Raw genomic sequence first — 23,110 nt, forward strand, 5'->3', positions numbered from 1 at the left:
TTTTATTTGCACAAGCCAGACTGCTCTGGGACGAACGTACGTGCTTGTTTTTGTTTACAACTGGATTTTTTAACGTAATAAGTTTTATTGGCAATGACAGTTTAGCCAATGACATTTCCTGCTAGCCCCTTTCTCCCTTCCGCATGATGATGTTCAGTATTTTCCATGGCACTTCATCAAGTTCTTTTTTTTAAAACTTCACAATCATTATCGACTTCATAAACTAAAAAAAGAGAAAGAAACCCCAGGTAAAAGTAGCTCTGTGGGAGAAAAACAAAAGAAAGGAGTATTTTATTGGAATAATTCTCCAAAAAACGTTTGCGTGTAGAAAGCGTCTCCCACAAGGAAGGTTGAGTGAAGTTGGGAAAGTCAACACCGTTCGCTAAAATGGGTTAAGTGTGATGTTGGCTGTTTTGACCTAACCTGAGTGTGAAGTTTAAAACTTTGTCCATCCCCTTTAGTATGCCCCCCTGCCATTTTTCCCCGGAAGTGATATCCATACCGAGGTATGTTTGGAAGGATGAAGCCACCCACCAAAGCTATGTTTTGGCCAGCTGTCAACACTGTACACAAGATGTGCTACAACGACTGATCACACTTTCTAGAAGCGGATTATTGCACGTACTGGAAGACCCTTTGGAATTTGTTTTTTTTTACCATTTTGGTTTTTTAACAAAAGTAAAATTTGTGGTCATAGGTACAGCAGCAGTTAAGTGGCCCTCAGTGTCTATGCAAGAGATGGTGAGCTTATTACTTACAAAGTCATCTCTATTTTATTATCGTCAATGTTGATTACCTGTTATAAAAACCTGTTCTGTAATATATTTACAATCTTTTATTTGAAAAAATAGCTTCCCTTCTGTTCTGTGTAGGGCGGCGAGAAGTGATGGGTTGACGGACACTATTTTGGGGGAAATGTTTATTTTCTTTAGGCTCCCGGATCATGGCTCAGGCAGATACTTCATTGCTACATATTTGGGTAGGTGACACACTGTCCTGGAAAGAGAGATGTTTCTCAACATGCTAGAGCTTATGAAGGGCAAGCAAGACTTTCTATATCACACTCTTGCTAAACTAGTAGGCAATGACACGTTAGGAAATCTCACAATTTTTCTAGAGACCACTCCACATTAATTGCAGGTTCACAGTGGTGCCTTTTTCAGGGCCATCTTGGTGTATTTTAGCTTCCTCAGGTGACTGTTTTTGCACCTTCTTTTCCACATTACTGGCCTGCTGAAAAACACTGCAGGACTACTTGCTGTTGGTCCCTGTGGTATCCACCAGCAAGTGCTGCCAGAGGACACCGCCTATGGTGTCTATGTTTAGAAATGGTTGTAGGTGTGGTTCTGACAAAATGAGCCACCCCTAAATAAATTCTCTTCCTTCTGCATACTCAGCAAGTGCACAAAATGACTCCCAAAGACACACATTCCCCAAGTGTTGAAGGACTATTTAAGAGAATACAGAGGGGGGATTTACTAAGAGTTGCACAGACTCCTGTCTGGCTAAGTGCAGTTTTGCACTGCGTCCAAAGGCTTACAATGAGGTTCGATGTCAAGGCACTGCTTTGTAAGAACAAACGTTTAAAGAGTCTCTATGTTGGCGATTGCCCTTGGCTGACAAACTACTTCTGAGTCCATGACACTCCTGCCAGTGCTGTTCCAATGCCTTTGTTCTATACGAGGCAACATGTATTACTTAGATTGTACAAATACAACAATGTTACCAAATCCAGTTTGCACCATTTTTACTGCTTGCACATTGTGGAACAAAGTCAACATATTTTGCTAAAATTCATATGGATTTCCTAATTGGGTAAGATGGAGGAAATGGAGCAAACTATGTGCTTGCTCCTTAAGTGATAAGGAATTGAACAAACTAAATTTGCCTCAAAGTAAAGGGTTTGTTACATTTCAGGTTACATATGAAGCACATATAGTATACAGTTAGATTGCACCAAGGTTTGGCACCTACACTGTGTTATGCAGTAGGGGCCACACTGAGTTAGGAGTGACAGAGGAGTGTCCATGTGTTGATCTTGTATTTCAGTGTGCCCAGGGGCTCGGAGTACACCTCGGTGATGGGTCCAACAAGGATGGCACTATTTGAGTTTGCCTGTGTTGATGTTCTAGCAGTTTGGGCTGAACTGCCTCTTGGTGATGGAGCCAAGAATGTTTTCGAGCCTTTCTAAACCTTTCCCTCATGTATTCCTTCTAGACCAATCCAATACCTCATCTCTCTCCCTAATCCACTTCTAGAAACTCTTTCCTTCTCAATCTCTCCTTTACTCACCCTAAACCTCCTCCTCCTGCTATGATCTCTAAATAAACACTTTCTGGACCATTCCCTCTTCTGGCTCTTCACTATCCTTTTAAATCCAACTAATAAACTCAAATGTCCACCACTCAAATAAATTTCATATTGTCCTATACTAATTCACCACTAATACTTTTTGGGTTCTGGAGCAGCGTGCTACTCGACGAAAAGCGCTTTGACGCCTCGTCAGGGGTAGTAGTAATCACTATATGGAATTACAATTTACATGTCCCACTTATTGAAAGCCATCTACATCAGCTATGCATACATGAAACATGACTAACAGATGGTCGAGCTCTGATCTTGCATAAACAGTCATGAAGATCGACTTCCCAAATAAAAAGGCTGGAGAAATAGCAATCGAGTAATCAATCCTTGCACGTTTTGCCATCAGAATAAAATAACACGTGTATTTGTAAAGCACACTTATCACCCATGGGTCTTAAGGCGCTGAATAACAGATGTTTATTGTTAACTCAATGGTACTCATTCTATCGACCTCAGATGGATGAAAAGCTGAGTGGACCCGCCGGGATTTGAACCTGTGATCATTAGGTTTTAACACAAGCCCCTGCAGTGGATGCATTGTTCCACTAAGCCATCAGACCCAGCTAATGTGCATCCCTCCTAGTTTAACTCAACACATATCTTACTGATGCCCTTCTGCTCCCTCGGACGGCATCTTTGGAAGTAACTCTGACAATGTTGCTACTCTCACTCCGTCACCCCAGCCTCATATTTTTGAGAGACCAGATACATCACCATCAAAAGCACTAATCTTTGGGATCCAAGCACTGCAACTTTCCCAATTCATCAGTGATTCGACTCACTCTGCAGGACATACCCTGGATCCCATATTTAACACCACAACCAACACAACTGCTTTCAAGCCTTTCTTATGGCTTGATGCCACCACCTCGCCTTTCCTTTAACATTACAGGACCAACATACCATACCCTAAAACCCTGTGCCTCCTAACTCCCAAAACACAAAACCATGTAAAGAAGGGACTGAATCTGGACAGGTCGGAAACCAATCTGATCAGCGCAAGAGCAGTAACAGAGACCTCCATCTTCTTGAAAACAGCCTTTCCAAAATGTAATGAATGGCTATCAAAAGCATTTTACACAATTATCCCACGGAAAAGAAAAACTTCAGAAATGATTTGTGCTTCTTTGGACTAATGTTTCAGTGAAGAGCTATCCTCCATCAAAGCTACCAGCAGAGCTCTTGAGTGCATCTTCTTTGCCACCTGTCCTGCCAAGAGGCTTTTCAGGATTAATTTGGAATTCAAGACTCCAATGGGCTGCTCAGATGAAACCATTTACAAAGCTACCGTGTGGCTCTTGGTTTTAATTTTCTTGAAAAGCTAAATACACTGAACACTTTACCGAATACCAAGACATGGTAAAAACCAACACATGCAACCAGCATGGCAAACTACGGGAACGAAAACAGCCACCCTTGCTCACACCTCCCAAACAATCGCTCATTGCTACTGACAAGACTCCAGAATATGGATATTCACTGCAAAGCCTTCAATTAGATGGTGTTCACCCTGGCAAACCTAGCCAAGACCATATCAAATCCCGATTTCCACTCACCTCTGCCACAGACCACCTAGACAATAGCATTCCTCGGGTCTCAACCATGTCCAAACTCCTTTTGAGCCACATCCCTAGCTGTCTGCCAGCACTAATACACTCTTTCAGTATTACTTGTTTTAACTCCACAGATGACACATAGATCATCTATGGGTACCAAAGCTTCAATATCGCCATACTATCAATGCTTACAGACTGCTTGATCGCTGGACTCAAACTACACAACCAAAATCCTCAGATATGTAAAATACCTGCCTGCAAAGGATATCCTGCCCCGCTACCAGATCTAGTAAATGCACCCCCTCCGCTGATAAACTTAGGAATCCTCTTAAAGAAAGCCCTAAAATTGGAACCCCAAAAAGAGCTCAAGTTAAGATCATAGATAAATCTTGTATGAACATGGTAAGTTGGCTTTTCCTTTACCTAGGATTTCAAGCTGCTTTCCTCTTATACTCTCTCACCTATACTTTGTACAGTGCACAAAAACGATGGAATGGAATTCTACCCAGAGCAATGCCAGTGGTTATGATCTATTCAATCATTCCATCCGTCATATTCTTGTTAGTGTTCAGAGCCAAACCAATGTAGTTAATTTCTGATTCTGCATGCAGCAAAAGAGTGCTAACTGGATTAGCTCAATGATCTGCAACGATTGAAAACTGTGAAATGGTAGGGCCTTCATATCCAACTGCATAAGCATACCGACAGCTGTTTCATGCTTGCACTGCAGTGTTTTTTTAAAAAACAAATACATACTTTTAAAACAAAAAAATTGTAGTTACAAAAAGGTAAGACAGATTAGCGGTCTCAGCCTCGCCCTCCCCCACTCCCTCTTATACACCGCTTCATATATTCGTAACAAAATGGAAATCAATATGTACAAATATAATTTCAACTCATTTTCTTACAGCCCCAGAACAGTCTTGATGCCTGCACGGCTCGGCAGTGTCAATAATCTACTGGGCATGCCAACCTTAATTAGCTCTTACTGAGGTTACGAGCCATATGATCTCAGGCAGGCTGATTTTCATAACCCGTTACTGACATGATTACCACGAACGATCTGATTGACCGATCCTAGTGTCATGTTACAAATGACATCACACAGGCTGGCATCTGATTGGCCCTAGTGTTGAAATATCACACATAACAAAACATAGACTGAGTGCCATCGGCGCTCACTGACTGGCCATCGAGGCAGTGTTCAATTGAAAGAAACACATGATGTCAGCAAGGACATCAGGCAAGAAGTGATGTCTTTAATGACATTACACACATGATGAACCTGACTGACCAGCATGATAGCCACTTCATAAATCTGATTGACCTACAATTAAAGGCTTAAATGATATCGACTGTAAAGAATCAGATTGTCCCATACGGACATGGGACAACCTCATTGAAAGCTGCAGATTTTGGAGGCCAGAGTCAGGCTTGTGAATTGTTCTGACATTCAGAGTCTTTGGCAGCACCATGCGTGGTCCTCTCATTTCCCAAGCCCGCATTAAACTGTCTGCAAGTCTCCACAATGCTAGGCCTGGTAGAACTGATGATCTAACTGCTTGGTGACTGTTCCACCTGACACCATGGTTCTAGTCACCATCTGCTTGGTGATGGTACCGCCGCTCTCCATCCGCTGAGTGGTGACTGTCATGCCATCTGCAAAGAGACAAAAAAGGTCAGCGGAAGGGGTTCACCTTGCTTATTGATCCTATGGAACTCCCATCCCGGCCTCCCAAAGGCTTGTTAAGGGATGGAAATATAACCCTTCTCCCCACCCTTTAAAAGCACCAACTCGTGAATATGCTTGCAAACCCTGCTGATTACTCAGTCCAATAACAGGTAATAGGTGCCAACAAGGGAATTTGTTTGCAAAGAGCTTGTATAAATAGAATTACTTAAAGGGTTAGTCCATCTGGAACAAATACCAACGTGTCATTAGACAACTTCAACCAATAAACACAAAAAACACGGGAGGTCCTAATTCTTTGAAAGTACAAATTAGTTCATGTAAAGCAATAATAACAAGCATTTACAATGCAATGGTTTTGCCTTTGTTAAAGTTAGAGCTGTTGGCATTGCTCTTGATATTATTTTTATTTATGTTTTTCTTAACATAAATAAATGGCATTGTCATTTACAATAGCAGGGCCCAGGGAAGAAAACGCGGGAACACCCCCGAATCTGGTCCGGCCTTGACGGACAGATCCGGCTTCCAATGGCTAGCCTCCATTTATGGATTAGCCAATGGGAGCCGGGGGCGGGTCATCGATCCCACGTTATACTCATAAGGTTTTTCTGCGCATGCGCACTTGCAGGCAAAACCTAAAAACGCCACCACAGGTGTGGCTGCGCAGTGGCAGGCTTGTGTCACTCAGAGACAGGTCCACTTTCAATTGCTGATAGCTGTACTGAGATGTTAAACGCATATTAATGAGGCGAAGCTTCTGACCATACAGGGTTTACAGGTGTAAAAATAGTAAACTATTAATGTTTCAAAATGTGCCTCATTTCGCACCTAATTTGCTTTGTCCTACCACATAATTAAGTCAACCGTGCCACTTAAATTGGTGCTACCCTTTTGAACCTGTTGCATTACTCTAGTTTCCCTGCTTATTACACTCCCTAAGCCCCATATGTAAGCATGGTATTCTTTTTCCTTTTGCATCCTCTAGTGTTATGGATTGTTACCCTCGCATTGGGGCTTCCTCTAATTTTTGAAAGTCCCGCGTGTTTTGGAAGTCACGTTCAAGCCTCATTCTGGCTCTCCCTTGCACTGACCCCAGAACACATCCCGAGCCCTGTTAGAGGACACGATGCCACTTCTACCTTGATAAGGTCGCCTGGACCTTCGTCTCCGTGTTCCCCTCCCTGGGGCTTATACTGTAGATTATGCACACTGCATAACAATGCAACCGCAGTTCTCTCGAGCTATAAAGCTCCTAGAAACAATGCAGTCACGGAGTGCAAGCCTTATAGGCAAACATACCTACAAGCATCACATTCAGCAGGTCAATCGTGCTCTAGAGGTACACACACAGAACAAGGAGCAGCACACACACCGAGGCATGCACTAGTTACTAACAGAAAAAGCAGCAGCACACTCAGTAGGCACACAAGAACAAGCAGAGGCACACACACACTAGGCACACAAGAACGAGCAGCAGGTCTGATACACACGCGAGAACAAGCAACACAGACACACTAGGTACACACCGAGCAATCTGAAGATCACATGCACACACACATGGGAGCACACAGAACAAGCAGTGGCATAGACACAACACATGCACAGTATATACATATATAGAACAATCATAAGTACAGGCACACACACGCAGTAGGTACACATAGAACAAGCAGCTCCAAAGGCACGCACACCCACAGAGATACATTCTAGGTACACAAAGAACAAGCAGCAGCAGAACACACACAAACATACACAGACACTGTGACTTGGTACACTATGTACACACACAAGAAGTAGTAGCCAGGTACACATACTTTGCACTCAAAGAACAAGCAGCAACACATGCACACAAACACACACTGGTTACTCACCGAACAAGCAGCAGCACAGACGCCCACCCCCCCACAAAAAAAAACTAAGCAGCGCACACGCGCACACAAGGTACACAGACACACACATACTAGGTGCACACAGACCAAGCAGTAACAACACATACACACAGACATTAGGTGCACACAGAACAAGTAACAGCACAAACCCGCACTAGGTACACATAGAATAGAAACACAGATACACCAGCCCACACTAGGTGCACACAGAACAGCAGTACATATACACGCATACTCTTTGGTGCACACAACAGTGACAGTGACACGCTATACCCTCCGGCCTCAGACCTCCCCTCGCAGTCACTCAGGCCAGAGCAACTGTTCGCACTGGGGGATGTTACTGGATCCGGAGAGCAGCACGCCACATTTGCCCAAGGTAAACTGTGCGACAGCTCGGTCAACGAGGCCGAGAGTCACGGGGAGGCTGTACAGTGGAGCGGACATCGGTGCATTATCGTCACCAGCACAACAACAGCGTACGCCGGCAGGGCCCAGCTCGCAGCCGGCATTACGGGTGGGGCGGGGTGGGAGGATGGGGGGGGGCACACGGACAGCGGGAGGGGGGGCGTGAATGGGCACACATGGGGCGGGAACAGGCAAGAGGTATTAGCACTTACCTAATGTAAGGAGTTCTACTGGTACTGCCGAGGATCTCACAAATCACGCATCAGCCGGTGCAGGAAGGCGAGGCGATTCGGGGGCGTGTTTGGCCAGAATGACGTGCACCAAGGGGCCAGGTGAGCAGGAAGGCGAGGCGATGGCGAGGCGATTCATTGGCGTGTTTGGCCAGAATGACGTGCACAAAGGGGCGATTCGGGGACGTGTTTGGCCAGAATGATGTGCAACAAAGTCGATCCCACATAAGACTCATAAGGTTTAACCACGCCCAGGGGAAAAAAACGCGGGAACACCCCCGAATCTGGTCCGGCCTTGACGGACAGATCCGGCTCCCAATGGCTAGCCTCCATTTATGGAGCTAGCCAATGGGAGCCGGGGGCGAGTCATCGATCCCACAGTATACTCATAAGGTCATCAGCCGGTGCAGGAAGGCGAGGCGATTCGGGGGCGTGTTTGGCCAGAATGACGTGCACAAAGGGGCGGATGAGCAGGAAGGCGAGGCGATTCGGGGGCGTGTTTGGCCAGAATGACGTGCACAAAGGGGCCGGATGAGCAGGAAGGCGAGGCGATTCGGGGGCCAGAATGACGTGCAACAAAGTCGATCCCACATAAGACTCATAAGGTTTAACCACGCCCAGGGGAAAAAAACGCGGGAACACCCCCGAATCTGGTCCGGCCTTGACGGACAGATCCGGCTCCCAATGGCTAGCCTCCATTTATGGAGCTAGCCAATGGGAGCCGGGGGCGAGTCATCGATCCCACAGTATACTCATAAGGTCATCAGCCGGTGCAGGAAGGCGAGGCGATTCGGGGGCGTGTTTGGCCAGAATGACGTACACAAAGGGGCGGATGAGCAGGAAGGCGAGGCGATTCGGGGGCGTGTTTGGCCAGAATGACGTGCACAAAGGGGCCGGATGAGCAGGAAGGCGAGGCGATTCGGGGGCCAGAATGACGTGCAACAAAGTCGATCCCACATAAGACTCATAAGGTTTAACAACGCCCAGGGAAAAAAACCCGGGAACGCCCCCGAATCTGGCCCGGTCTTGACGGACAGATCCGGCTCCCAATGGCTAGCCTCCATTTATGGAGCTAGCCAATGGGAGCCGGGGGCGAGTCATCGATCCCACAGTATACTCATAAGGTTTTGCTGCGCATGCGCACTACGTGCGCACTTGCAGGCAAAACCTAAAGGAGTACAGACACATGAATTAAATCGGCACAGAATCATGAAAGGAAGTAAAATCAAAATATCCTAACAATTCATGACCCAAAACTATTCCAACAAACAATAGTACGACAAATCTCCTAATGAAAATATATGTTGCAAGAGAATAACACAGTTTCTCGGGAATAGAAGACGGAGTTGATGTTTTGGTCTTGTGGCTTCAGTCCTTCAGACCATCGTCAGGACAGTGATATTTGCTAAACAAGTGGAAAACTGGCCTGATTTGCAAAAGTGGGCCCACTTTATTTTGGTGCCCAAGTCTATTTTCTGTACCAGTCTGACTCTGAAGTTATACTGTAAGTGTAAACCACATGCACACATTACTAATAAGCATTGCACATATAAACACTCAGCATTCCATGTAGAGCATGCCAGCGCATCTGGGTATACTATGGGGCAGATTTACAAGCCCCCTGCGCCACCACTACGTCACTTTTCGTGACGTATTGGTGGCGCAAGGGGCTCCTTCATATTTACAAGGAGAGGAAAAGCCACCCTGCGTGACTTTTCCTCTCCTTGTAAATATGGCCCCTTCACACGCAGCACTGTGCGTGGAAGGGGCGTTCCATGGGTGTTGCTGTGGTTGTTCCCATGCAACACCCATGGAACAAGACACATCTCCAAATTTACGAGAAATCATGAATCTGGAGATGCGTGTGAATGCGACGCCACCCTAGAGGTGGCATAGTGAGGCGCAACGAGGAGAAATGTTTTCATTTCTCCTAGTTTTTTCCTCTTTCAATGTGTGCTGCATTCGACAGCATGCATTGAAAGAGGAAAAAGCCTCTTGTGATTGTTTTTGTGCAGGAAGGGATACCTTCCTGCACAAAAACAATCTCCCCACGACGCAGGCATCCTTGGCACCATGGTGCAAGTGTGCCTGCACCGGCGCATGGCTGCAGTTTGTGTGCCAGCGCAGGGGAAGCACAGATATGCGACATATTCTTGTAAATATGTTGCATCTCTGTGCTTTCCAAACTAACGCAGCACCGCGCAGCAAAATGACTTGCTGCACCGTGCTGCGTTACTTTGTTGTAAATCTGCCCCTTTGTTTTTAGAATTCTGCTAGACAGCACATGCCCTGTCTCGAAGAGACGTGTTGTGTTCTATCTGTGGGCTTTCAGGCTGCACATCTCCTACCACTGGTAAACTTCAGTGTTGGTTTGATTTTCTTGGATGCCATTCATCATGGCATGCAGGCATCATGTTCTCTTCATGTGTTTGGCCCTCCCATAGCGCATGGGCCAAGCACATGTCTCCTTACACTGCTCTCGGTTTGCGGATAATTTAATCTTTGTTTTCAAGCACTCCATAGGAGTACTTATGTTTTCAACCAATCTTCCTTGTACACATACACACATTCCATTAAAATTCATTTGCGTGTACATATACAAATGCATTTCTTTAAATAAAAGAAGTTAAAACACCAGCAGCACTTGTTTTTTACTTTTTTTTGCATGATCCAATGGTATTGGAGTGCTTTTTCTGTCCTCCATCTTGTTCTTTGTCTTTAAGCACTCTATAGGAGTACTTGTGTTTTCAGGCTGTCTCCCTTATACCCACACACAAATCACTAAAATGCATGCCCATGTACATAAACTAATGCATTTCTTAAAAAGTTGATAAAACACAAACAGCACATGTTTGTTTTGTATTCCATGATCCTAGGGTATTGGAGCACTTGTTCGATCTTCCATCTTGCTATAGTGCTAACACCAGCCGATGGTACTGGAGTGCTTTAAGTGCTCACCAGTTGCATTACAAAATGACACATTTGTTGTCGTAGGCAGGGGGAGGCCTGAGTGGTATGCCCAGACCTACTGGTCTTGCCAATACATGTTATGGTTTATCAGTGATGAACTAGATGTCACTGTAGAGGTGAGGTTTTAAAGGAAATGAGAGCCACAGGAACTCTCTAGAAATAGGGATATAAATTATATTTTGTTCTCCCTCGAGAGGAGCTTAAGGTTGGCAATCCCAAATGGAGGTGACAGGATTTTCTCGTAGTTCCACCGTATCTTTTGAGATTGTGAGCCAAGCAGTTACGGAAGAGCCGAGAGCCCTCCACTAAGTTAATTAAAAACATTACAGGGCTTTCTGAATTATGTCCTTAAAGAACAAGTTACTTACCTACGGCAACGCTTCTTCTGGCAGATCCCTCATCATTTGAATATCCCAGGTGCAAGACCCGATCAAGAAACCTTTCTCCAACAGATCTCCCACGCCAGTAGGGGTTTGCTGGTTCTAAGTCAGGTCTGCATGGGGCCCCTCGTGACTTCACTGGAGGCATAAAGTCCCCCCGTTGGTGTGCTGACATCTGTTACCATCTGTATTTTATCGTGCCTTTGAGGCTAACAGAGGATACTAATTTACTAAGGTAAGTGCAGTTCCCAATCTTATTAATATATTTTATTGATAAATGTAGTGTTTATATTTTAATAAATAACTAAGTATATAAAAGACGCCTTTACGAATAGCTATAAGTAGAAATGAAAAGGAGTCTTAATATAGAAAACCAGGCTACAGGGAGGTGAGTGGGTTGGTGAGAAATCTGTAGGTAGACTTTGTATTCACCAGAAAAAGCATTACCAAAGGTAAGTAACTTGTTCTTCTCAGTCATACATCTATCTGTGGATTCCTCATCTGTTGAAGAGAATCCCCAAGCAGTACCACACTCGAAGGTGGGAGCATGGCTGACTAAGCCAAGAAACCTGTAGAACTGAGCGAGCAAAGTGACTATCTCTTCCCACTTCCAAGTCCAAATATTAGTGTTTTGCAAATGTGTGAAGGGAGGACCAAGTTGCTGCTCGGCATATATCTGCTATAGGAACACCTCCAGCTAGGGCAGAAGTTGAGGATTTAGCTCTAACAGAATGAACACAAATACCTTAAGGCAGCTCCTTCGTGCCATGGATTAGCAGATTTTATATGCAGGATGATCCATCTTGAGAGTGTTCTTTTGGGAATCACTTTTCCTTTAATTTTCCTTATGTATACTAGGAGGAGTTGATCACCGGGTCTGAATTCTCTGGTTTTGTCAACATAGAAGCTGATCGCCCTTTTGGGGTCAAGTGTATGTAGTCTTTCTTCTTACTTCGTAGGAGGATAGAAGGTGGAAAGTGTGACGGATTGACCTAAGTGAAAGGGAGTAACCACTTTAGGGAGGAAGGCAAGAGGAAGGCAGCCCTGGTCCGTAATATCAGTTTCTCTGGAAAGAAGGTAGTGAATGGTTGTTTTACAGTCTGCACTGGTAGTTTGCTGACATGCCTTGCTGATGTGATGGCAATCAGGAAAATTATTCTGAAGGATAACAACCTTAAAAGACAATTGTGGAGGGGTTCAAAGGTAGGGCAAAATAAGAAAGCAAGAACCAAATTTAGGGCACATTGAGGCATAATAAAAGGAGAAGGAGGATATTTATTTGTAAGACCCTTTAGGAACCGTAAAACAGTTGAGGATTTAAACAGTGATGGTTGATCTGGTAAGTGTAGTAAAGCTGTTAAGGCAGACAGTAACCTTTAACTGTTCCAACTGAACTGCCCAGATGGGCTAAGTAGAGGGCAAAAGAGAGAATATCAGATAAATGGGTTACAATGGGATCTACGGACTTATCATTATCAGCACACCGTTTTACTAATTTAGACATTCTACTAAAGTACAAAGATTTGGTGGACAGGCATTTAGAGGAGAGAATGATGTCCACCACCTAAAAAGGTAGATAGAAATAATTCAGGCTGCTGCACCTGATCTACAGGCATGTAGGTGGAGGCCCTGGAGGTTGGGGTGTAGAACCTGCCCCTGTGACTGTGACAGGAGATCTACCCTGCAGAAAGAAGGAGCAAGGGCCACAGGGAAAGGCGAACAACGTCTGCAGACAACACCCTTCTCTGCCAGTCCGGAGCAATTAGGATTAATTGGGCCTGGTCTTGGCAAATCTTCCACAACACTCTAGCAATTAAGGGTATGGGAGGAAACACGTACAGGAGAGGAGAAGTCCACTTGAGGTGAAAGGTATTCCCCAAAGCTCCCTGCATCGGATACTTGAGGGCACAGACTTTCGGGCAGTGAGTGTTATCCTGAGTGGCAAATAGTTCCATAAGAGGAGTGCCCTGTAACTGGATCACCTCTGGGGAAGAAGCCACTTGTGGTCTGCCAGATGACTAGGGCTGAGACTGTCTGCTCGTATGTTGTGGATTCTGGCCAGGTGATTTGCTACTACACAAATCTGGTGGCCCTGAGCCCAGGACTGGAGTCACAGAGCCTCTCTGCAGAGAAGAGATGACTCCCCACTTCTCTGTTTGTTGATGTACCATAATGCTGTTGTGTTGTCTGTCAAGATTTGGACCGATAAACCACAAAGGGAAGGAAGGAGGTCCTGAGAGCTAGACGTATCACGTGTAATTCCAACAGTTGGATATGTAAGCTCTGTTCTTCACCCCACTCAAGGGTAGAGGCATCCATAATATCTGTGGAAAGTGGAGGTGGATAGTGAAACAGTTATCCTTGAAACAGGTTGTCGTTTACATTCCACCATTGCAGAACCACTGCTGTGTTCCTTGAGATTTTGATGCTTTCATGTAGATCTCCAACGTTTTGGGACCATTGCTTGCTGAGGCACCACTGGAGGGCCCTCATGTGCCAGTGTGCATGTGTGTACTACAGAATGTAAGAAGCTGGCAGACCTAACAGGCGTAAGACCGTCAGCAATGAAATGATCACTCCATTCAGAAACCTCAGACTCACAGCCTGAATGTCTTGAATCCTCGGAGGTGGAGGGAAGGCTCGATTTGATGTGGTATCCAGTACTGTCCCTATGAACAATATGCACTGAGAGGGCGCCAGGTGAGACTTGGCTTTGTTGACCGAAAAGGTGAATTCATACAAAAGTTGAGTCGGTTCTTGATAATGGTGACACAGCAAATCAGGAGTCTTAGCCTTAATTAGCCAGTCGTCCAGGTAAAGGAATATAGAAATTCTTTTCCTTCTGAGGTGTGCTGCTACCACTGCTATCACCTTTGTGAAGACTTGTGGTGCAGAAGTGAGGCCAAATGGTAGGACTTTGAACTGATAGTGTTCTGATTCTACAGTGAAGTGGAGATAAATGCTGTGTGATCTCAAGATAGGGATAAGGAAATAGGCATTCTGTAGATCGACAAACACCATCCAGTATTCTGCATTCAGTTCTAGGATAACCTGAGCTAGGGACAGAATTTTAAACTTCTAATTTTTGAAGAACTAGTTCAAACTCCTGAGGTCTATGATCGGTCGTAATAATCTGGACTTTTTGGGGATCACAGAATATCTGTCATAGGATCTCTGTCCCTTTTCCTGTTCTCTAACCAAGTCCACTGCATCCTTGAGTAGAAGGGAATGGACTTCCTGTTCGAGTATTTGCAAGTTTGTGAGCTGTAGAGACTCTAACTGGAGAGGTATGGAATGGGGCTGTTTTTAGAAGGCTAGAGAATACCCCTTTTCTACAATTTGTAAGACCCACAGGTCTGATAAAATGGACTTCCATTTTTGAAGAAAGTAGGATACCCGTCCTCCAGCTGGTTGTTAGTGATCTGATATAATGGAACTAGGGGTGCTTCCCTGCTGTGGCTGGGGAGTGGAAGAAGAGAAGGAGGATGGGAGGAGAGGAATAGCTCGCTTTTGTCCTCAACCATGTCCCCTTTGATGCCTGTAAAGTGGGTTGGACTGCTGCTGCTAATGCAGGCTGGCTACTGGCTGCTCCGAAACAAAAATACCTGGCTAAAGCCTCTACATTTTTTAGATTGTTTGTATTCTCTTAATAGAGATTGAAGGACCAAGGATCTAGCTGTTGCCTTGCAATTCTTAAATCGTTTAAGAGCAGAGTCAGTCTTTGCTCCAAAAAGGTGGGAGCCATTAAATGGTAGGTCTATTAGTGTTGTTTGTATGCCCTGCAAGAAGCGGGAATTCCTAAGTCAAACATGGCGATAAAGGGACACTAATTAACCCATAGCTCTGGTTACTGAATCAGCTCTGTCCAGGCCAGACTGGATAATATGTTAGGGTGCTGCTTGTCCATATGCAACTAACTCTGAAAAGTTGCTCCTAAGATATTCTGCAAGAATAAGGGTGACTGCTTGGGTAGCGTTCAGTCTAGCATGTACACATCTGTCTAGCAAGCAAGTGGCGTATAGGGATTTTAGTGCCATGTTACTTGCTGAGAAAGCTTTCTTTGCAACAGGCTACATTTTTTCTTTAGATTCTCTTTCCGCTGGGGTTGAGGGAAATGGTCCTGGAGTAATTTTGAATGAATGTGAGGCCTGAGCCACTAAGCCTTTCAGAAAAGGGTGAGCTGATACAAATGTGGGATCTCCCAGTGCTGGATTAGTTTTTATTGTGACTAATCTAGAGACCACAGTAGATGTTTTCCCAAATTGCCAGTATAGGCTTAGTGAGTGCCTTGCTGAATAGTAGAAGAGTCTCACATGAATGTGTAGAGGAATGAAGCACTGCTGTAGGCATATTTAAGTTCAACAACTCAGCAGCTTTTCTAACTATAAAATAGTAAGAGGTAACTTCTGGAGGAGGAATCCCTGAGGAAGATAGGAGCTCCCATTCTGGAGTTGCATCTAAGCCACTATTATCTTTCAGGCCTTCATAAGTGGGGTCTAGGGATCGTTAGTCATACTCATCATTATTCCAATCATCTGGATCATCTTGAGGATTGAAGTCACCCATCGCAAACCTTTCTTCTTCAAGAAGGTTCTCCACTTCTCTTCTCGACCTATGAAGTCTCCTAGGCAATGTTTCAGAATGAGGTCTTGTGGCAGGCAATAAGAAAGGTTGAAGTGGAAGAGACATCAGAGAAGCCTCACTGGCAAGATGTTAGGTTCCAGGGCTGATGGAGTCGGATTGGACACCAAAAAAGGTAGGAATGTCATTCTCCACATCAATCCTGTAGATGCAGAAGCCAGTAGAGGATTTGACTAAGATACCTGTGGCAAAGGGTAGAAAGAACTGAACGGAATTGACTGAAATAGTGTCAGCATTCCTTCTTTGTATTATCGGATAGAGGACCGATGGGGCCTAGAGGCATGCCAGTAGGAATCAAAGTTGTATTAAATATACTAAACATGGCTTTCAGGAAGTTTGAATAATCCATCCCTGGGCCGGAAATTAAGGTTATTCCTAACTGGGGTCTTGGAGATGATGCCACAGGAAGAATTGGATCCGAAGCTGGTGTCAGTTCCTTTGACGCAGCTGTCTCCGAGTCGATCAGCGTACACGTTGATGTGTAATCGTCTTGCAAAGAGAGTTTGACGTTCAACTATAGATAAGGTGGGGTTGCCGGTCTTGGGGGTTTAACCTGCTTTTTGCTGATCTTGTCTCATTACTGCCTTGGCTGAGTAGGAAATGGTGATAGCCCCCCAGAATCCTCACTGTTGGTGCAGTTCCATATTCTCTGATCCCTGTCTCGCTTGGTGTCAGCATTTTGTTATAGATAGCCCAGGGTCGGGCTCTACTACGGGTTGAGGACAAGGCCTGGGTGCTGCTTGACCTCGCTATTCATTTCCAATCTGGGTAAGCCTCATGGGACACGAGGCCCAGGCTTCTGGGCCTATTGGTATTTGCCAGAAGTGTCCAGGACTGCTCTCTGGTTAAGCAGCATCAACACTCTGCAAAGCCTCATCAAAGGCCCCCTGCATTGATCAGCCCTGATATGGCTCCCATCAAGGATCAGGTGTCTGCTGTGTGGGCAACAGTAGTGTCTGACAATACCCCGTGATGGTGAAGGTCTGTTGTTCAGCGGCTTATCAGTCATCCAGGAATCCGGGTCTCAGTTGGGGTCTGGATGTGTGGCCTCACTGTCCTCCTCCAATGTGGCAATGCCTCCTAGCACTGCTAAGCTGCTTGGATTTTCAGGAAGCATCTGTGACTGCTCCTGGGTCAGGCTGCAGCAACATCTTAAAGGGCCCCACCCGAGGTCCCCAGCGATGTTCGGCCACAGTCTTGGCTCATTTCAAGGATCAGCCGTCCACTGCCAGGGCCTCAGATTGGTCGGCTGGTATCCCTCGTAAACCTGGGGTCCAGCGTCTCCTTGCTCTTCCATGGTTTCAGTCAGGTGCCCACTTCTCACCACTCTTGGTTGTTCATCACACATCTCTTTGATCCTTTTCATTAGTGGGTCGCAATCCCTCTACAGGCTTTGGGTGAGTACAGAGGGTTACTTTTGGGACATCCCCCACGGCTTGGGGCTCAATGATATGCTATGGGATTTATAAAGCGCATGGTGACCAGAAGGCATCCCAGCGCTAGCGAACAAGGAGAACCACTACACCAAGACCAGAAGCAACACCTAACAAGCCAGGTCTTAAGGGATTTTCTGCAACTTAGCTCATTATTCATGGACCGAAAGGCTGGGGGAAGGGGAGGGAGGAATTCCAAAGTTTGGCCGTGTTAAAGCCAAAAGACCACCTGCACTTCTAGCTCTTCTGATAGTGGGTATGGTGGCTAAATATGAGTTGGTAGATCTAAGAAGCCTTTTGGGGGTGTAGGCAGTAACCAGTTGGCGGGAGATTGGGGATGAAAAGTTCTGTGCACTCTGCACAAGGATATAAATTCAATCCTTAGGGCAATAGGCAGCCTGTGGGGGTCGATCAAACCCTGTCTGGCTGATTTATACCTATGTATCCTTGACAGCTATCATGCGACTGCATTTCTGCACAACTTGGAGTTTAGGAATAACTGCCTTGAGAGCAACTAGGTAGAGCAAGTTGCTATAGTCCAGGTGTGAAAGAATCAGAGCCAGGACTACCAGCCTTCTGGAGGACTGAGGGAGTAGGGGCAGGTTCTTGCGCAACATGTGCAAAATAGGTGTCAGACAATTTAGTAGTCTGGGTATCCATGGTCAGAGATTTTACTAGCCACATCCCCAGACTTGTTATAGCTGGTTTTTGGAGTAGGTGGAGAACTTGGGTAAACCGGCCAATCCAGGGCCCTTTGACTTAAGGCAATATTTGTTTATCAAGCTGCTAACCTGCTCCAGACAGTGTCCCAAGGTGGTTGTTGAAGGTTCCACGTCTGGGGCAAGTGCAAAAACCAGCCAGGGATCATTGAGGATTATCTGGCTGGTAACGTGAGTCAAAACAAGACCCCGATTTTATTCGGCCAGCCACGCTCCTTCATACCCCAGAGATGTGGCAGAAATCACCCTCTACTAGGTTTTAGCTGCACACCCAACCAAGCATGTTTTCTGCCACTGAGCAATGCTAGATCACTTATAGCACGTACAGTGGGCTGACAGATGTTGGGTCCATTGGGGGAAACATATAATTAGCTATAAATAAGGCCATGAAGGTGCTGCTGTCCACACAATTAGAAGACCGTTGTCACTACAGCATAGAGATCTGCAATATTATGTCCTACCATTCAAGAAGCAGTCAGTAAAATAGCATAATCACTCTGGAAGAATGTAAAAGAATGCAGCCACAGTATGTTTGCATTTAACCTCAGTTAAGTGTTTAAAAGGTGGTTGATACTTGCTGCCATAGGAGTCTCGAAACCAACTTTGCTTTGGCTTTTATCTGCTCAATAAATAATGGCAGGGCACATGTGGACATATGCTGCCAAAGCAGACATTATTTATGTATCTTGGGTATTGATGAGGTGCAACCAAACCTTTGTGTTTTTGGTCTTCCTGAAGGCATAGTCGTAAATCAGTTACATGAAGTATCTTATATCTAGCTCCTTAACCACATGGCTGCTAGGCGTTTTCCCGTCCTGCGCTGAAAAAACAAAATCACAATAATTCATGACGAGCTGGCCTTGTCATCCGCGCACGGCAGGTAAGCGCCATGACGAGCCCAGCTCGTCATTAGCTTCGAAGGGGTTAAGTTTACAAAATGTTGAAGACCTTTGCACTGGAGAAAGGCCCAAAGCCTTGGTCATGCTACAAGGAAAAAGATTTAAGGGGCCAGTACAAATGCCATGCTTCTGACAACAACATGCTAGTATCTGTCACACATCCCAGTGGGTCACCATGTTCCAGTATTTTGAGTCTATCCTTTCTGTGTACACCTTGACCAGGAATCAGATATCCACCTGCCTGTTCACTTCATGTACCAGCATGTTCTGTTCATCCATCTGTGTGATGCATGTACTAGTATTCAGCATCCATCAACCATTAACACTAAGAACTGCTATCCAAAACAACACATTGACTGTATACTCAAGAGTTTGGAGTATCTGATATTAGTTCCACCTGTTCACACCTTGTACCACTATCTAGCATTGAATTCAACTGTTCAGCCAGATCTCAATAGCTGGCATCATTTACATCTGTTTTGATTTCACCTGCTCAGACAATGTTCAAGTATCTGGCATCAATTCATTCCAGATTTCTCTCACCATGGACCACCATCTATTAATCAGAAGAAAACTACGTAATAATTTGATTTTTGGATTTGTATAGAGCTCGAATGCCTGGAGGCATCTTGGCGCTGGTGCAGACTGGTGTGGCATTGCATGGAAGATAGTTGATACTATCAGCCAAGTTTTTACTTGCTTCCGAAAACTCAGGAAGTCGGAACAGTTCTTAATATGCAGGGTTGCGCGTTTCAGAGCATGGCTGCCTTCAGTGAGAATCACCTACTACCCCAAGCCATTAGTTTGGCTCTAGGGGTGGAAAGTAGCATTGCATCAGAGGATCTGAGCTTTCGGCCTGGGAAGTACCAGGCCAACTTTTTGCAAAAATAGCTTGGTCCAGAGGTATGCAATTCTTTAAAGGTTATGCATCATGTTTTAAACACTAGACGTTTTGCTATGGATAGCCAATGCAGATTGACCAGAGTTTGGGCTGCTGACTTGAGTCTAGGAATTTCGGCAAGAAGTCTGGCTGCTGCGTTTTGTAGTGTTTGTAGTTTTTGTAATTACTTTTTCCGAATACCGATATAGAGAGCATTTCTGTAGTTCAGCTTAGTCAAGATAGAGGAGGTAACAACAGTTTTTTCGAGTTCATTCCGGATGAAAGGCCTAATTTTTCTTTATCAATCTTAGTGTATAAAATACAGAAGTGCTTTTACTTGGTCATCAAAGTGGAGCTTATCACGAAAGATAACTCCCAGGTTCCTTCTTTTTTGAACAGGTGTCGATAGGGGTCCCATGGCCTGGGGCCACCAGATTGGCGACCAAACAGATCTGTTGTTTCCGAAAAGTAGCACCTCTGTTTTGCCAGAGTTTAAATTTAGGCAATTTGTTTTCATCCTATAATCGATTTGAGCCATACAGGAACAGAATCTATGGCCCACCTCTTCCTGATCTTTGCGGATTGACACTACAATTTGTGTGTCATCAGCGTCGGACACAACTGAGAACCCCAGGGACTTTATCAGTTTGACCAGGGGGGCGACGTACAAATAAAGAAGGGTGGGGCTTAGTGAGAAGCCTTGCAGCACCCCACATGGCAAACTGAATTGTTGTGATGTAAATTTGCCCAGGGCAACATAGTTTCTTCTATTTGTTAGAAAGTCTTTCAGTAAAGTCAAGGCTATGCCTCTTATTCCCCTTAGTCGGTTAATCAGGATGGTGAGGTTAACCGTGTCAAACGTCGCCAAGAGATCAAGTAATATCAGGATGGCTGGACCATCTTTATCCATGGTCCATCTGATCTCTTCAGAGGCAGCAAGCAAGGCAGTTTCAGTGCTATGCGCCTTTCTGAAGCCTTATTGGGAGGGGTTCAGCAGAATATTGCTGTCAATACAGGCCATCAATTCGTTATTTAATGCTTTTTCAAGTAATTTGGCTGGAAAGGGAAGTCTGGAGATGGGCCTATTGGTACTCTTTTCGTGGGGTTCCAGGTTGCTTTTTTTCAGTATGGGTAGGATGGATGCACCTTCCATTCAGTGGGAATATGTCCTGTGCTTAACACTTTGTTGAGGATTTGTGTGAGTAGCTCTTCAAAAATCCTTGGAGCTAAATGTATGATTTTAGTGGGACAGGGATCTAATGGAGACCCTGATTTACAAGCTGTTATGAGTTTCATAACCTGCTCTCTGTCAAGGGGAGAGAACCTATCACGAATTGTGGGAAAGTTATTCTCAAGCGGAATGGATTTATCCTTGTGGCTTTAGTATGAAGGAATCGAAAACCTCAGTGACTTTGCCTTGAAAGAAGCTGGTAAGGGTATCACAAAAAGTTTTATGTGCTGTACTATCCTTTTTTGTTCCCATTTTTGATAATTTAGTTATACTAAAAAGTTCCTTGGATGAGTTTTCAGCAAAAAGATTTTTTTCAGTAAAGTATTTTGTTTGCTTCCTAGTAATCAGTCTTATATTCGGCAATGGCTTTTTTGTAGGTCCCTCTATCTAGTGGATCATATTCAGATCTCGAGTTTTGTTCTACTCTCCTACATGTTTGTTTCTGTGACCTTAGACTTTCAGAGAACCACGGTTCAGGCGGGGTGCTGCGCCGGTGTTTCTGCACTTTTTCGGGTGCTAGAAATCCATGGTCTCTTTGACCAAGATTGTGTATTTATGAGCAGCTATCTCCACATCATTATCAGTTATGCTTATTCAAGGAAGTGTATCTACCAGGGTTCTCTCAAGTTAGTGTGAGTTTATCTTGCTCCATGATCTGAAATCAAGGGTCCCTGAAGGTGAAGCTCTGGCTACTTTTTAGGTCTCGCGACCTATCTATGTGCGCAAGCGCATCGAGCGGAGCGAGAATTCAAGTGGCGAAAACATCCTGAAACCAAAGGGCTTTCAGCCCCGCGGTTTTCATGCAGTTCCCGTGTACATGCACGCGCATCGCATGCAAGCCCAGCCTCTCCCGCCCCCATCCGGCATCAGGCTTCTCCTCCCCTAGCAGCACTCCTCCCACACCAGCAACTCCCCCCTCCCACACCAGCACCTCCCCTCTCTCTCCATGCAATCACAGCCTCCCCCTCCCACACCAGCACCTCCACCCTCCCACACCAGCACCTCCCCTCTCTCTCCACGCAATCACAGCCTCCCCCTCCCACACCAGCACCTCCCCCCTCCCACACCAGCACCTCCCCTCTCTCTCCACGCAATCACAGCCTCCCCCTCCCACACCAGCACCTCCCCTCTCTCTCCACGCAATCACAGCCTTGCCGCACTGCCGAGCCTGTCCCAACAACACAACCCAGCTCCGTCACATGGCTTCTGCTTTGCTCACTTTCGCTCTCCTCAACCCTTCCACTCTTGTTTTCTTCTAGGAGTGGTTCGTGCGCATATATTTAGATGGTTATGTGTTACAAGGGTGGGGATTGCCACGTGAGTCGTGTCCACTGTTTCCGCCTTCATTTTTTCACTGTTTGTTCATATGTGAAAATATCAGGGAAATAACGGGGTCGCCGCCGGAGCGTCGTCTTGTATTAATTAAACACACCATAATATCGATCGGTGGAGTCTCGGCTCAGAAAGGGGCACAATTTCTGCTTTGTTCCAAGTGCCTCTTGTGTAGTTTTGCAGTTCACCCCAGAGGCTTTGAAGCACCCAAGTGTAGACCGGCAGAGGTGTGCACAGTTTTTTGTCTCCACTTCATAACGTGTGCTGGCTTGCGCGTGATTGATCTGCTGTTTGAGTGACCACCAGACCAGGTCTCATTGTGTGCTCTTGCGCGTGTTCCGCTGAGAGGAATGCGCCCAGTGTTCTTTCATCACTGGATGTGCAGTTGTCATAATAGAATACAAAGCAACACTTAAAATTCCACCGTTATACAATATGTATATAGCATAAGTTACCTGACCTTTGGGAGAGATGTCTGCCCCAGACGATAG

The 23,110-nt window shown here is 45.4% G+C and overlaps 1 protein-coding gene across 7 annotated transcripts in view; it reads right to left on the bottom strand.

Moving 5' to 3' along the window:
* Positions 1 to 2,458: 2,458 nt before the first annotated feature.
* The window catches only part of ITGB4 (integrin subunit beta 4), a 304,508-nt gene continuing 283,856 nt past the window's right edge, over positions 2,459 to 23,110 (bottom strand). For all 7 annotated transcript variants that reach the window (XM_086930744.1, XM_086930743.1, XM_086930741.1 and 4 more), the window contains one exon: positions 2,459 to 5,579. In XM_086930744.1, the coding sequence (XP_086786870.1) occupies positions 5,452 to 5,579 (128 nt within the window). In that variant the 3' untranslated portion in view covers positions 2,459 to 5,451. The remainder of the gene's footprint in view (positions 5,580 to 23,110) is intronic.

This window comes from Lissotriton vulgaris, chromosome 7 (assembly GCF_964263255.1).
Source record: "Lissotriton vulgaris chromosome 7, aLisVul1.2, whole genome shotgun sequence".
Classification (NCBI taxonomy): Eukaryota; Metazoa; Chordata; class Amphibia; order Caudata; family Salamandridae; genus Lissotriton; species Lissotriton vulgaris.